The sequence below is a fragment of the Urocampus carinirostris genome, chromosome 17 (assembly GCF_059441175.1).
Source record: "Urocampus carinirostris isolate Australia breed hairy pipefish chromosome 17, RoL_Ucar_1.0, whole genome shotgun sequence".
Lineage (NCBI taxonomy): Eukaryota > Metazoa > Chordata > Actinopteri > Syngnathiformes > Syngnathidae > Urocampus > Urocampus carinirostris.
The window spans coordinates 8,072,331-8,089,076 of NC_142365.1; the positions used below are offsets into that span (position 1 = coordinate 8,072,331).

Consider the following 16,746-nt stretch of genomic DNA (forward strand, 5'->3'; position numbering starts at 1 on the left):
CAGGGGACTACCAGGTGCCCGTAGATACAACATTGGTGACCCCTGAAGTAAAATTTTACCAGGCTACTGAAAACAGGCTACCCAAATAATATTTGTATCATGCTAACACGTTTTAAATGTTAATGATTTTAATGCCTTTGTTCCACGGATAGACTGAGGAGATCATTTCTTCCTCATGCCGTGAGGCTATTTAACTCCGCCCGGGGGAGTAAAAGCCCACATTAAACTATCTATCTAAATTCATGGTTCATATAGGGACCATCAGTCTTGATTTATTTACAGCACACCATCATCCTACTATTACATGTCGATAGAAACAAATTCCAATTACTTGGCTTGGCTGAATCTTTTAGAGGAGGGTTTCTCAAACGTGGGTCATGAAACCGTTTTCCGTGGGTCGTTGGCCTTTGGCATGGCAAAAAAATGCTAAGAAGAAGATACAATGGAGGGTTGGATACACTCCTTAACATATCACGATAATGTCATGCCTGATCTTTTCTTCCTGTTCAGTCAATTGGCGTGTTTGAGAGGGAACACATGTCGTTTTATTGCGATTTTGTTGGTTTTATTTTCTTTGTCTACCCATAACAACGGGTCCAAAGAAAGTTGGTGATAAGGGGAAGGAAAGGTGGAAAACAGTGACTGTCATGAACCGGAACCGGATCAGGACCCAAATGCGTGATGTTTCTCACACAAGCTTTTATTTTACAGGAAATGGGGAGTCATGCACGTTAGGCAGCGGTCTGGCGTGGAAAGACAGGAAGCCAGAGACCGACGAGATCGATTTCAATTGCCCGAGCATCGGAAAGATGGGGTCGATACCGGACAGACAGGAATGATGATGAAACAGGATATCGAAATTAAACAGGACAAACTAGACGGAAATGAGAACGGGAGAGAATAATAAACAGGATAAAAATAGAGGGGAACGAAACCGGAAACCGATATTAAACAGGACAAAATAAACAGGAACAATACCGGACAGGAAGTACCAACAAGAAAGCAGGACCGAGTCAGAACCCACGTCTTGCTGGGGAGAGGTTCGTTGATGGACTGACAAACGAAGAGTGAAAGCACTGAGCTTAAATAGACGGAAAGCCAATCTGTCAATGAGCCGTAGCTGGCACTACACGGGTGGGGCAATTGGGCGCCATGGCAACCGTGACAGTGACAACAATCGAGTCAAAGACGGAAACGATTGTGAAATACAAAACTGGAATGTCTGCCATTGAAGGGATACTGGAAGGTACAGTAAATTGTTTAAAAATGGTTTATTTTTAGCTTTTGACCAGTAGGGGTGGGGTAGGGGTTGCTCCCCCACATGAAACAGATCAAACTGGTTTCCATGGTTACCTGCAGCAGGAGGATCTGATCTGACTCCGATACAGCACCTTCATCATCTAGTCGCTGTTGTTGAGATGAGCCAAACCTCAACATTGAAGGGCAGCTGCGTGCGACATAATTAAATAATTATTGACATTTAGGTATACTATTTATTAATATTTTGACTTTCTTTAAGTATGTCGCTATTTTAAAGCAGTTTTAAGGAGTTGCCTGTATGCAATATAGGCTAATATGCAAGAATATACGGCACTTGAAGACATTTTGAGGTCATTATGTTTTTTGGAGAAAAAAAAAGATCACATTCTAATATATCTTCTTTAAAGTGCTCAACCCTTTAATTGGATACATTTCAAAAGTAGAAAGCTATTTCTTGATTTGGGTCACAGCTTGTCATTAGGATGGAATGGTGGGTCCTGAAGTAAGACCCGTTGAGTAGCTGTATTCTGAAAGTATAATTTCTGTGTTTGTCTACATAAATAAAGAGGGTTATTGTACACACAGTAACAGTGTATATTTAAAACGATCGCTTCGACAATCCTACAATTAATATTAGCATACCAAACGTACTTTGAAAATATACCAAAAACACCCGGAAGAGCTATTTCTTTTTAATGTTATTTTCTTAAACCCCCAATGCCGGAAGTGGGACACAATGTTTAACTTAACAGCAGTCATCCAGAGACTTGCAGTGCTACTACCAGAGTAGACAAATACCTTCTAAATTATATTCCTGGAAGATTTTAGTACTAAAATATGCTTTTAACATTGAATTGGCGGTTTTATACAGCATGTGTGCGCCTTTTTCCCACTGACACTTGCAAACTAGCGAGACAGAAGCCTGCGAGGACTTGAGAAGACGGAGATAAGGACGTGTGCATTGTGTGCAAACATGGAGAAGATCCGGGTGGAGGAGGACGTGTCGCCTTTGTGAAAGGTGTTCACTTGTCTTCCTTCTTTTCCCCCTCTTTTTTGTGTGTGTTGCAATTGCAAATGTTCTATGCTCGTGGAGCTAGCAGATGCTAGTTTGGCTCCTCCTGGGAAGAAGATGACTTCGAGGAAAAACAAGCATCGTTAGAAATATTTGGAGTAAGTAACCCTTAAAGTATTTTCGTTTTGTTTTGATTATGTTATCTATGTTCGATTGAGTGTTGTATCTAACGACCCAGCAACTTAAGGTCACGACTACGTCATTAAATACAGTAGACCCCCGGGATACGTCATAAATTCTCCCTGAATTGTGTATTTTGCCGTTTAGAGGGGTATAGTACCGTATGGTAAGTTGCTGATGCGTCAAATAACACCGTTACCCCGAGTAAAACATTTTAAAAAAAAAAGTTAAATTGTTGGCAAGTAATACTCATCTGTATGTGAGTAAATAACTTTATACAAAAATATACAAAATGCATTGTGTGTGATGTGACTCTAGCTGTTCAAGTGGTGTAGCAGGTGGATGCAAAGCGGGTGAGGAAACTGCAACAGCAAATTAAACACTTAAAACTTTAATTAACAAGGTTCTACATGCCCTTCGAAGATGTCCTTGCTTGAATTACCTCCTTATTTTTAATAACAGCCATGATTGTCGATTGGTTACAGCTATATTCCCTCGCAAGGGTAACGATGCATGTGCTTTCTTCATATTTCTTGAAAATAGCAAGTTTAGTTTCCATGGTTACCATGTTTTTGATTCTCCCATTAGCATCACTGCAAACCTTGGAAACCATACCTAATAAATACAATGCAAATAATAAGAGTATTGTTTTGCCGTCACAATAAGTCTTTATGAAACACTTGAATTTCTGAACTGAATGAAAGAAAGGCCTGGTGGGAGGTCTTTCAGCCAAAAATATCAGTATTTTTATGCCGTGGCGCAAATCAATAGCAATTATTACCCTTAGCGAGGGTAATAATGCTTGCACCTTCGTAGTTCCTGAAAATTTAAAGCATTCTTTCCATGGTTATCACGTTTTTGCTCCTCCCTTTAGCATCACAGCTAGCCTTGTAAATAATAGTTAATAGTCATGTTTATTGGTATAGTTGTTTATTCACAAGAAATGTCAAAGTGCTATACAGCCTATTATTACACCACATATGATTATAACTAATACAGAACAAAAACAGTATTGTGATGCCGGTTCAGTCTTCACGAAACACTAGAAAATCTGAACTGAACAAAGTGATAGGCATTGTGGGAGGTATTTCAGTCAATAGCACATCATTTTTGTAATGTTGTGACGCAAACCAATAGCAGACCAGGATTTTGTTTGACGTTGATCAATAGCAGAAAGTCTTTTTAGAGATGTAACTTTACGTTTTTGGGCACGCTGAATAATTTGTTATTGTTGTTTGTAGTGGGGAAAAAATTCCATGAAGAAGATCCGGAAAAACATTTATTTCACATTGTAAAGTCAAATTCTTGTAGGGCAAAGAAGCTGTATTATTCTACTGTAATTGAAGTCATAATCCCTATCCTCTGGCCCTATCCTCTGGCCCTATCCTCTGGCTTGAATGCGTAGAAAATATAAAACCAGTTTAAGGGGTTTAACAGTACCATGTATATGAGCTTTCTTGCAGGTTGGCCAAAATAAGAAAAATATGTTGATTTAAAGGAACTTTGTATTATTTAGCACCTCCTAGAGGTAAAAAATATTCCATTCATGAAAAGAAGTCTTGTTTATTTAAACGATAGTGATCTTAATAAAAAGCAAAAATACATTAACTATTATATAAACTTTTTAAATTTTTTTAAATACTTGCAGGTCAGGAAATGTTTTCACGTAGTATGAGCCTCACCTAGAGGGGGCTGAAATGATTGTCTGACATCTTGCTGCTAAGGGTACCCCTCTAAAATCTTCTGGAAAAAAACTAGAAGGAAAAATAGAGCAGTTTGGTCTCTGTAGTTCTTAATCTTCCTTGTGCTCTGTAGCGTTCGTTTTCGGTTGCACGACCCAATACAGCGACATCTAGAGGTCCAAAATTTCACCCCTTTGTCCATATAGGCTCTCATTTTTATTCTTTATGTTACTGCAAGGGACTTACATTTGATTTCTCTTCTTCACAGTCAATATTATTCCATTCACATGAAAAAACGCAGACATCTCCAGGTGACAGCTGTGGATGTAAAACCTCGCTATGGAGCCACGCGGGGCAAACCGTTAAAGAGCCCAACACTTGTTGCTGGCTCCGGGCATTAAGTCCATATCACAAAGTTGATCAACCAGAGAAACTCTGAAGAGCGGCAACATCCACCGCCATGGCCTTGTGTTCGTCGGCGTGCAAGATGTTGCGCATGGTCAAGTACATTTTCCTTCTGCTTCTCTCTCTGTCCGTCCTGGCGTGGATCTCCATGTTCTCCGGCGGAGGTGGAAAATCCACTCTAGTTCCCTCGGTGGCTTCGGCGGTCAAATGGGAGAGCCAGCTTGATGTGGATACGATTGCGGCGATTCGCGTGATGACGCCAACACCGATGGGAGAGTGTCCTGAAAAGTCGCCGCTGCTACGTGAGTTGACATCCAATTGATTTGTGAATTTACAGTAGACCAAAAAACTACCTAGCTCTTGATGCTTTCATGCTAAGATGTGGAATAAGATGTTTTTTCTCTGCTCCTAGTTAGTTTTCCCCTCACCTATACCTGTAAAAGTCACATGCTTCTCTAGTCTCTAAAATGACTCTGCTAATAGTTGATGTCATATGAGATGATGGTCTGCTATTGGTGTGTGTCACGGCATCACGAAGATGCTGATATGCTAATGGTTGAACAACCTCCCACAATGCCCTTCCCTTTATTTATCTCAGAATCTCGTGTGCTTTAAGATTTTTCAAGTTGGCGATGCAATACTTTTTTTGTAAAACTTGATAACCATGGAAACTAAGCTTGCGATGATAAATAAATACGAAAAAGGCACTCGCATCACTACCGTTGCTCAGGAATATTGCCGTAAAATCAGGATAATTAAGACTGAGGAGGCGATTAACGCTTTTCGCTTTTGGTTGAAATCAAATAAAATACTGGTCTGCTTTTGGTTAGTGTTATGGCAGCTATAAAAATGCCGATATGCAATTAGATGAACTACTTCCTACTATGCCTTTCCCTTCATTTAGTTCAGAATCTTGCATGCATATAACGACTTTGCCAGTATACGACCTAATACTTTATCAAACTATATGTATGTACACTATTTATTCGATATTGGTCCAAAGGTTGCAGTGAAACTAAAGGGAGAAGGTAAAAATTTTTACCCGTGGAAACCTGACTTGGAATTATCAAGAAAGACGAAGGCACACACATAGCTCCCCTCGATAAGGAATATGGCTGTAATTTATGATCGGGGCTATTAATAAGCATAAAAAGATGATTCAAGTCTTCTCAGGGCATGACTATCCTCGGAAGTGGAAGTGCTGATACAGATTTTCAAGCAGTCAAGAAAGCCATCTCTAAAAGGTTTCTCTTTTCACATTGTGTATTTTTATTGCGCAGAAGGAGCAGTGGAGTTGAACTTCGAGCCCTCCCTTAAACTGAAGGAGGTAGAGAGGGAGAACGAGCGAGTGTCCGAAGGCCTGTTTCGTCCACCGTCCTGCACGGCCAGGCAGAGCGTAGCCATCCTCATCCCCCATCGCAACCGAGAGCGCCACCTACTCTACCTGCTGCGCCACTTGCATCCCTTCCTGCAGAGGCAGCAACTCCACTATGCAGTTTATGTCATCCAGCAGGTACCACAACGAAGATAATCGGGGGTTTTGTTTTGAACATACTACAATTTATCATTATTGAGGGAATCAAATAGTAGATGAGGTCTCAGGTTAATTTCTACTACCTCTGCAAGTGGTTCTTAATTTAAATGAAACTGCACTTGCACAATAACCACTGGAAGGTACTGTTTCTAGCAATTCTACAACACTGTTAACGGTTTAAAAGTGAGTGTGTATTATTTCACCACTAGATGTCGCTGTATTGTGAAGTGCAACCAAAAACGAGTGCTTAAAAGCACACGGAATAACTAGAGGGACTCAGTAACCAAACTCAGCAACGTTTTTGGTCTTTTGGTACCTGTAGCAGCAAGATGGCGTATATTTATGTCAGCTCCCTCTAGGATCTAGAGTCTAGGTGAGGCTCAATATAGGGCAAATAAATGCTAACTTTTGACATTTGAGTATTTAAAAATTCAAATTTATATGATAGTTGTGTAGTCCGTGTTATATATTGAAGTGTCCTTGGGCAAGACACTGAATCCCTAATGCCCCTAACAAGCAGGTAAGTGCCTTGCATGCCTGACTCCCTTTTGGTGTGTGTGTGAATGGGTAAGTGTGAAGCACATTGTAAAGTGCTTTGGGAGGTCTTCATTGACTTGAAAAGCGCTATATAAATGCAGACTATTTACTATTTAGTTTTTGCTTACTACTTAACATTGTTGTAATGGATGCTTTTTTTTTTACCACTTGGAGGTGCTAAATTACGCTTACTGTACCCTTTAAATACCCCTCATTTGGAAAATTGTGCTTATATTGAAGCTGTACTAGCAAAATACCCACCAGAGGCTGCTGTTTTTTTATCTGATATTACTACAACTATGGGACAGTTTTAATAGTAAAATATTGCATACTCACCATCACTACTGATTTATGTGTTAGACTACCACTTTTCTCCCATTAAAAACGTCAACCAATTTATTTTTCAAATCCCCCCCCCAGAAAAAAAAATTCTTGACTTGAGACTAATATTTTAGTCTGCTTTATTTTGAAGCAATACTAAGGCTAGGTTAACACTGCAAGAAAATAGAATTTCTTTGCACGGATGCCTCTTGTAAATAATCTGTTAAGGTCCAAACGCACAGAACATATATCCCATTTTTTCACACTAGACCCTGGCCACTTTTGTATGTGGTCTTAAATCCAATATATCTCCGATCTTTTGGAATGCGACTGCTGTCTGATCGGTCAAAGCACATTAATACGACCTGCACGTCATCGATTTGCAGCAGACGTCACTATTCTGCCCTTAACCAGGCGGGAGGAAGCGCAGAAATAAACAATGACGGCAGTCGAAAACACATGAGTGTCATTAAATCACACATTAATGGAAGAGGAACACTTGTTTATTCTGTGACTCATGAAACAGCCAACATCGCATCGTGATTCACAACATGTCACCCGACTTCATTCTAAAGCGATAGTATCTTATAAATTCAAATCCCACCACACATTCAGTAATCAATGAAGGAAAGCAAGTTTTTGGATTAAATTAATATTGGGGGTCGGGGGAGACACTTCGCTGTTCACATCCATGAGTACTTCCTCAAACATGAGTACATTGCGTTGGACGTCACGTGTCCTCTTCTGCGTAAGCGTCACAGGAAGATCAAGTTGCTTTAATTTTAATGTTGTGTTTTCAAGGATTGAAAAATGCTTGAATATTGGGTGACGTGCTTGTAAATGCTTGAAGTTGTCGCCATGTTTCTCAACAAGCCTGCTTAAAAATGACGCCGACACTGCACTTAGGTGGCTCCGCTTTGTTATTGCATTTCATCTTCCCTCGTCATTAACTGAAGCTGGCATTAGTTTGTACGACATTGTCCTATGAAACATCATCACTGACCCTAAGAAGACAGGTGTTACACCTAAACAGGGCACTATGAAATGTGTTTTACTGCAAGGATTTTGTATCACGTTAACGTTTATTATGGCCTGTGCAAAAAATTAAAGGGAATGGCAAAAACTTCCTGCAACTGAAAATGTAAGATACACATTACCGTAATTTTACCCAACACCTATATGGAGAGAGATTTGTCTCAAAAACAAATCTATTCACAATTTAAGTTCTAAAAAGTATGTCTTCTGTACACAAGATCATAAATTGCATATATATTTATGGCTCTGCAAAATACATGATTCACCCTGGATGTTTTCCTTTTAACGATACCAAGAAATAGGAAAATTTGTTTTGAAAGTCCTCAAAGTGCTTGAATTTGGCCCCAAAAAGATGTATGAACCCTGGAATAAAAGATCCCTTCGCTTTGCTAGTATCGAATTATTGCTCAAAATGTTATGCAATCTCTGGAACATTTGGGGAATACATGGATTCTTAGTTGTACCTAATATTCAAGCCGTGTCAGTACATGGTCTTAAACATCCTCTACTCTTGCATAATCTTTTAATTTGAGTGTGTTATGTGAAAGGCTGGCGATGCTACCTTCAACCGTGCCAAACTACTGAACGTGGGTTACCTGGAGGCGCTCAAGGACTACCGATGGGATTGTTTCATTTTCCACGATGTGGACCTGGTTCCTGAAAACGACCGCAATCTTTACATCTGTGACTCGCAACCCAAGCACCTGGTGGTGGGCCGGAACGCCACCGGATACAAGTAAGTTCCTGTGAAAAGACAAAAAAAAACCTCATTTCCTGTTTGCCGTTTTTAGCTCGCGAATTGGAAATGATCCTAAGCCTCTTTTGCTTTTCCCGACAGGCTGCATTACAAAGGCTACTTTGGAGGCGTCACCGCCATGAGCAGGGTGCAATTTCGTAAAGTCAACGGGTTTGCCAACACCTACTGGGGTTGGGGTGGGGAAGATGATGACCTGCGTATCAGGTGAGAGGGGAAGAAAATGTCAATGGCAGGCCATAATCCGATTGGAAAAAGACTATGATCCAGTATTTGGATTATGTAAAACCATGCAAATGCGCACAGAAATCAAATATAAGGTCTTAGTGGGAAGCGTAATATTTTGTGCATTTACTGAGATCCTCGGTTACTTAGGACTTTGTACTTGGCGGCTTCATTGCATCCCAGTTTGAAATATATTAATTCAAAAACAATTGCTGTGCAAATGCCTCTTGCTCTCTCTCGCAGGCTCGTTCCACCCGTGCTTTCATTCTCTTGGTTCTTTATTGTTCTCATTTGACAATTTCGAAGCAATACCCCTTTACAATTGAATGTTTTCGAGCTCAGTTTGTAATTGTATATTGTATTTTATTTGCCTTTATATTTACAAGTAAGTCTACATCTACGTTCTTAACACACATGCTCACTAGCAATTTTGTTTTTACGTAGGAGGGAGGGTGGTTGTCTGTCTCTTCTTTGAGTTTCTGCACCCATTCCAAATATGCTATAGGTGTAGACGGAAATATATAGTGATGTAGCAGTTGTATCTATAACACATAGTATAAGTCTATGATTTTGGCAGGCCACATGCGAGCACATATTGTAAAAACACGGGACGCTGCAATAAAGCTCACTTTTTGAGCACAGAGAAAACAATTTGTTGAATTTGGTGACATCATGAAATCATCCTTTGTTTGATGTCGAAAGTTAAAATGCAGAAACATCCATTTGTATTAAGACGTTGTTCCTGCTTTGCCCTTGTAATCGGAAAAACTCCTATATGAGATTCGATCTGCTGTTTAAATCTAGGCTTAAAACACACTTCTATTCGATGGCATTTGAATAACCTATATTTTATGTTGACAATATCTGTGTATTATTTGTTATTGCAACATCCATTGCAGCCTGGTCATCCTAGAAGGGGGATTAGCTCATGTGCAGTCCCTTCTCAAGGTTTCTTCATTTTCCTCATGTTGAGGTTGTTGAGTTTTTCCTTGCCCTCATGTAGGTTTTAGATCAGAGGATGGTGTAATAATAATCTGTGGTCTGCGCAGCCCTTTGAGACTCTTTGTGATTAAGGGCGTCACAAATAAACATGACTTGACTATATGAGGTTATACGTTTGTGCTTAAGCATATTATCGATTCATCCGGATTGCTCCAAAAATCCGGCTTCTGATCCCAATCGGACTATTCGCTGCATGTAAACGAAGTTATTTTAAGAGTGGAAACGTTCCTTAACGTCTCCACTGGTGTTCTGCCAGGGTGGAGCTGCAAAAAATGAAAATCGTGCGGCCGCCGGCGGACATCGGCCGCTACACGATGGTTTTTCACAAACGGGACAGCGGCAACGAAGTCAACAAAGACAGGTGAGTCAATTGTTATCACAATCTGACGGCTTTACCCTAATTTTGTCTTCTTTTGCCGAATCTAGGATGAAGCTTTTGAGAAGGACAACGCTGGTTTGGAGAAAAGATGGTCTGAACAGCTGCAAATATAAGACTTTATCAGTGGAGAGGCTGCCACTGTATGTCAATGTGACCGTGGACATTGGGAAGCCGTAGGACTTCGAGGGGAAAAAAAATGTCATTTCGTCCACATCATCTCAGAACATTACATTTGTGCCCATTCAATTTAGTTTTACATTAAAATGCACTTTTGGACATTTTATAAGCCTATACAATAAATAGGCGACAAGTGAGTTATGATATCAATATCAGTGCTAAAATCAGCCACTGAGATTTAGGAAATAGCGAACATGGCTGATACCAAAACATTCCGCTCAACTTTGAGTTGCTGTTTATCATCCAGGACATAAAAATGATAGGAATAAAACTTTTTTTTAGTGATTATGAATAGAAAATATATATCAGATATATATATCAGGGTTTGTAGTATTTTTATGTAAAATGATCATGTTATTTGGGGAAGGGAATTCTATGTACAAGTAGCATCACTATCTGGTATCAATGACTAGAAGACTTGAGTATAGGTTTTGCATCAGTCCAAGAAAAGGTGATTTCAAACGTACCTTTTTCTTATGTAGTCAATCCATCTGGAACCAAAGAAACTCAATTTAAAAAAGGGATCACTGGATCACTAAGGATTTGAAATACTCACTAGGCAACCAAGAAAATAAACCAATTATTTTTAAAAAAGCTGGCTCAAAAATATTTATAGTTTATTATTAGATGGAATTCAATTTACTAGTACGATAGATGACTTTATGTGCAGCTTTGAGATGTGCCATTATATTAGAAATTGAAACCAGTTATAAAAAATATTTTAATGCAAAATATACTTGAAGTATGCAGTAAGTGAAATACATTTAACTGACAACAATGAATGAATACGTTTTAGACTCCAGCTCTTGATCATTTCTATGTTTAGTATATAAGTAGACAAATATATTCCTATATGCCTTTTTTGGTATTGTTTTTTTGCACTCTTGTTTGGACTAAAAGTATGTTGTTGTTTTATATTTGATTTCAGAAAAATGGCCTTATGTTATTGCTTTTGCAAGAATAATCAATAGTAATTTAATTTATGTTGGGGAAATGTGAATACACAAGTAGGAAAATGCCCATCATTGTTCCATTTCAAATTAATGTCAACTTTTTATTTCACGTTTTATCATTTTGTAGTGCCACTGGTGCATTCTTTTTTTGTATTAATTTTTAATAAAGGGGCACTTTGTTTGATAAAATAAAGGTTGAATGTGTCCAATTAATTATTTAAGTAGATGGCACATTTATTTTCTTCAAAATGTCATATACTGTGACTTAAGTCGCATAATGTTCAAGTCACATCTTTGGCTTAAAATGATTGTGTACAATAGTTCTAAGGATTTCCTCGACGTAGAGGACTAGAGAAAAAAAGGTAAATATTTTTTACACTGCAACATAGTCAAATAAACAATTCTTATTTTTGTAAAATTAAACATTTCCTGAACAGTACAGTGTAGTACCGTGCTAGCTTTAAATATGGATACGTGACTACAATTATATGTAATACTGCATAGTCAGTTCTACCCCACCCAAAAAAAAGGATGTATATGACCCAAGGTCTCGTGGGACACTAACATGAAGCAGCTAACAATAGCGGCAAACAAGCCATTACCAGCAGCCAGGGGGTTACATAGGTGGATAGAGAAGGAAACTGGGGAAAAAATGTCAAAGATCCTTGAATCCCGGGATTGGGCGACCGTCGCATACAGGGCTCGGCAATGAAAGGTAAGTGGCAGCTATGCGCTAAGAGCACCACTGGGACAAATTACCTTAGCAAAATAATCATTTGAGCTTCCGTAGTAGTAAGATGCCAGCCAAACAAGTCAGGTTTTTCAAAAGGCGTCTCAAGTTATTTATATACATATTTTAATAGTTTAATGAATGAATGGTCTGCATCTATATAGCGTTTTTTAAGTCAATGAAGACCTCCCAAAGCGCTTCGCACTTTTCCCTTTTACACACTAACTGATATCAGCGTCAGCCATGCAAGGCCACTACCTGCTATCGGGGGCATTAGGGATTCAGTGTCTTGTCAAAGGACACTCCGACATATAACTCCGGGGAGCCGGGAATCAAACCTGTGACCTCTTGATCCCAAGACGAGCACTTTAGCTCCAGACCCTTTATAAATACTTGTGATCAGAACAAAGATGAACTAGTCAACGTTTGTTGTGAGAGGCCAGTGATACTGAAGGTAAAAACTGCAGCGAGCTATATCCTGCAGCAAAATGACTTACATAAGTGCCTAGAGAAGGAAACGGTGAGAACAAGTGAAAGATGTCAGAATCCCAGGACTCTGCGTCCATCACATGCAGGGCTCAACAATGGAGGGCAAGTGGCCGCTAAGTGTTCAGAGCACCACTGGGGCAAGCTACCTTTGCAAAATAATCATTTGAGCTTCCATAGTAGTAAGATACCAGACAAACACGTCTGCTTCTTCAAGTTGTGGAATATAATTACACATTTCGAACCCTGTGAGTTTTTAAAAAGATGTTTATAGGATCGGACGTGTTTTTCCTTATTTTTTTTAGTCAATAATCTCATCTCATTAGCCGTACCGCTTATCCTAATGTTTTACTTAAATCCATTTTTATAGAATCAAAGGTGGCTATATAGGACACACTGGTGCTTTAGTGGAGTGCATAAGAATATTTCAAAGACTTTTAATTCTAGTGAGTAATAATGAAACTAGTTTAAAGTCCATCAATCCCACAATTATTTTCACACAGGAATAGTTGAACATAGTTTCCACTCAGTGTCACAAGCTCAATTTTGCAGCCATAAAACGGTGATCTCGACAATGAACGCGGCTTGTTATTCGCTCCCGACGACCTCTCGGCTATTTTTTTTTGAACGGGGCAACGATAGAGCGGGATGTCTGAGGCTTTGTATGAACAAAATGATGTCATGTCCTCTTCCTATGGAGCAGAAAGATGCTTTGTCTTTCAGAGGCCAGGCCTAGTCATCATGCACACATGTGACAGGCTCACAAGCACATTTTTTATATAACAGGCGTGTAGTGTTCACACCAATGGGGAAAGAATTTTTAGAATAGGAAAGAATTCTCTGTCGTTGATAACAACGTAGTGAACATTGTTTACTACGAGATCAGACGTGGCAGAAGAATATAAAATGGAAAAACTATGTTAGGATTGAGAAAAAGAGAGAAAAGAAAGGGAAACGAGAGAGAGAGAGGAAAAGAGAAATTAAAGAATGCAAGAAAAAAGAGTGAGAGATTATTGACACTGTGGACCATAATATCTTACTAGATCGGCTGGAAAAAATGGATTGGTCTCTCAGGAACTGATCCCCACATTCTCTCAGATAGGACTGACTGATTGTGTTAGATAAGGGGATATGACCTCTAAAACCCTTTAGCGTTACCTGTGGCGTTCCACAGGGTTTAGTACTTGGTCCCTTTCCTGTTCAGCATTTATGATTCCGTTAGGTGATATTATTCGCAAGTATGATATCAGTTTTCATTGCTATTCAGATGCACTCAACTGTATCTTTCATCTTTCCTTGTTCGCAACATTGCAAAAATTTGCCCTATGCTGTCCAAGTGTGATGCTGAGATTATAATTCATGCGTTTGTTACCGCCCATTAAGATTACTGTAATGTACTACTTTCCAGTCTTCCAAAGTCTAGCAACAAGAGCCTGAAGCCAATATAAGATGCTGCAGCGAGGCTTTTAACTAAAATAAGGAAGTTTGATCACAATAACCCGGTTTTGGCAGACCTGCACCGGCTCCCTGTCAGTTTAAGACGTGATTTTAAGGTTTGTCGGTATTATTCAAAATTATACATTCACTTGCCCCCCTCATACGTTTCATATCTGATCCTGCCCTATGCTCCTGGTCGGAGCCTTCACTCGTAAAATGCTGGTCTACAAGTGATCCCAAAAAACACTCAGAAATCCGCAGGTTCGAGAGCATTCTCCAATCCAGCCCCATTCCATTGCAGCCTGGTCATCCGGAAAGGGGGATTACCTCATGTGCGGTTTCTTCTCAAAGTTTCTTTGTTTTTTCATGCTGAGGTTTTTGAGTTTTTCCTTGCCCTCATGTAGGTTTTAGATGAGGGGATGGTGTAATTGTAGTCTGTACAGTCCTTCGAGACTTCTTGTGATTAAGGGCTATACAAATAAGCATGACTTTGCAAGTGCCGAGGAGGCATTGGTGACATCAAGTGGACATATATTGTTGTTTCGCGGGCCAGATAAAACATTTTGGTGGGCCTAATCCGGCCCACATTTTTGACACTCATTTTGTAGAATGTGTGTGCATCGGAAAATAGTGCAGTAATATGTAGCAGCAACATTGTGCAAAGAGTAAAGAAATAAAACAAATAACTTGGACGTACATTTTTCTATTAGATGATTTTTTTTCCCACGGTCTTGTGTGGTTGTTTAGAGTGGTGATGGCTCTGGGGAAAACAGTCTGCACCCGTTAGTCTTCGATTTAAAGGGACAATGTGTAATATTTGGAAGAAAAATGGTATTTGGTGAATTTGGGTCTCTGTAGTCTGTATTCACCTTGTGCTTTTTAGCACTCGTTTTTGCTTACATCACACAATACAGCAACACTCAGTGGAGAAATCATAAACACTTTCCCTTTATTTATAGATCTAAGAAAAAGTGTACATGTTTGGGTTGTTTTCTTGATATTCACTGTTCACAAATGTATTTTACATTCAGGCCTTACCTATTTTACTATATTGGCAATTCATTTAATTAATTTCTTTACCCTAATATCCAACAATCGATTTTCTATCAAAACATGCGTGGCGATCGATATATGGAATTAATGGAATCATATTTTACAAATGAAAAGAATTACATTCTTCTCACTATCTCTTTTTATAGACCAGTACTTATCTCTTGAGTTGCCATCAATACCAATAATGCATTCCAAACCCCACAAGAACATAAAACTCCCTGCATGCTCTCAAAACAATACTGATATTTTTAAAGAAATACCACTTTATCCTAAATCATTATCTTCACTAATATTGCTTAAAAATAATAGCGCTATAATGTCTCTCTAATTTAAATTTTCTGATTCTAAAATTGACGCTGGAAAGAGCCAATACTGGTATGGTATCGACACCACAACAAGAGACAATACTTTGATAAGGTTGGTATCTGTAGTTAGTATCGGATTGGCTCTCGAAGCGGCTTTTCAATTGAGTTGCAATACACAAAGCCGCATCATCTAGCGGTTGAATAATATGCACCTTTCTTTATGGAACCTGAAGGATTTGCCAGAAGGCAGCATGTCAAAGAGGTGGTGGATGAGTCCTTAAGAAAGTTTTTGGCTCCACTGCCGTAGCTCAACCCAGTAATGTCCTTTAGACTGGAAGAGCGCAGCTGATGATGTTCAGGACAGTGTTGATGACTCTGTAAGGTTGTGCTCCCAGCTTACCACACTGTAATGCCGTATGGCTTAATGTAAGTGACACTGTAAATTACACATAAGGCTTTTGATTTTTGTTGAGCAATGACCACTTAAATTAGTAAAATATCCTGACATGGATTTTCTGCTCCACTTCTCATCACATTGCACTTCGAAATCTCATCTCATCTCATTAGCCGTACCGCTTATGCTCATTAGGGTCGCGGGGGGCTGGAGCCCATCCCAGCCATCTCCGGGCAGTGGGAGGGGACACCCTGAACTGGTCGCCAGCCAATCGCAGGGCACACAGGGACAGACAACTCATTCGCTCATTCACACCTAGGGACAATTTGGACTGGCCAATCCACCTGAAATGCATGTTTTTGGAACGTGGGAGGAAACCAGAGTGCCCGGAGGAAACCCACGCAAGCACGGGGAGAACATACAAACTCCGCACAGGAAGTCTGGAGCTGGATTTGAACCCACGACAGGTTCCCATGACATGAACTGTGCCGCACAAGCGCTAACCACTGCGCCGCCGTGCTGCCCCACTTCGAAATGCGTTTGTGTAAATCATTGCGGCTGGCGGCCCCGTCTGAGTGATTGCACGGCAATTGGAAATCAGTAGCTTGAGATATGACTTTTGGGGAAGGTTAAGAATACCGCCGACAGATTTCGAACGCGGCGATATGGAATTTGAGGTTTGCGGGTGTGCAATCTTCCCTGTGGGAACACCACGTCTGGGAATACTGGAAGTCGATCAAGTCGACCACAACGCAGTGATGACATCCACTCGAGATGCCTAACAAGAGCGGGAGAAAGTCTTGGGAATGTCCACTCAGCCCAAGATAAAATACAGCTAACAAGAACCATGTGTCCATCTCCTAAACCTAACCCACCCCCCTTTAC

At 39.8% G+C, this 16,746-nt stretch overlaps 2 protein-coding genes across 4 annotated transcripts in view; one reads left to right on the forward strand and one right to left on the reverse strand.

Annotated features, from left to right (window-relative positions):
* The window catches only part of LOC148349082 (cationic amino acid transporter 2), a 53,777-nt gene that overhangs the window by 32,776 nt on the left and 4,255 nt on the right, over positions 1 to 16,746 (reverse strand). For 2 of the 3 annotated variants that reach the window (XM_088321517.1, XM_088321518.1), the window contains one exon: positions 8,563 to 8,710. The gene's annotated coding sequence lies outside the window, so the exon portion shown is untranslated. Of the gene's footprint in view, positions 1 to 8,562; positions 8,711 to 15,679; positions 15,872 to 16,746 lie in introns of all 3 variants that reach the window. The other variant, XM_088321519.1, reaches the window with a different exon arrangement.
* Positions 1,986 to 10,575, forward strand: b4galt4 (beta-1,4-galactosyltransferase 4). Its single transcript, XM_088321520.1, has 7 exons — positions 1,986 to 2,430; positions 4,403 to 4,841; positions 5,820 to 6,052; positions 8,515 to 8,702; positions 8,805 to 8,927; positions 10,204 to 10,308; positions 10,374 to 10,575. The coding sequence occupies exons 2-7, from the start codon at positions 4,595 to 4,597 to the stop codon at positions 10,501 to 10,503; spliced, it is 1,026 nt and encodes a 341-aa protein (XP_088177646.1). The 5' UTR covers positions 1,986 to 2,430; positions 4,403 to 4,594; the 3' UTR covers positions 10,504 to 10,575.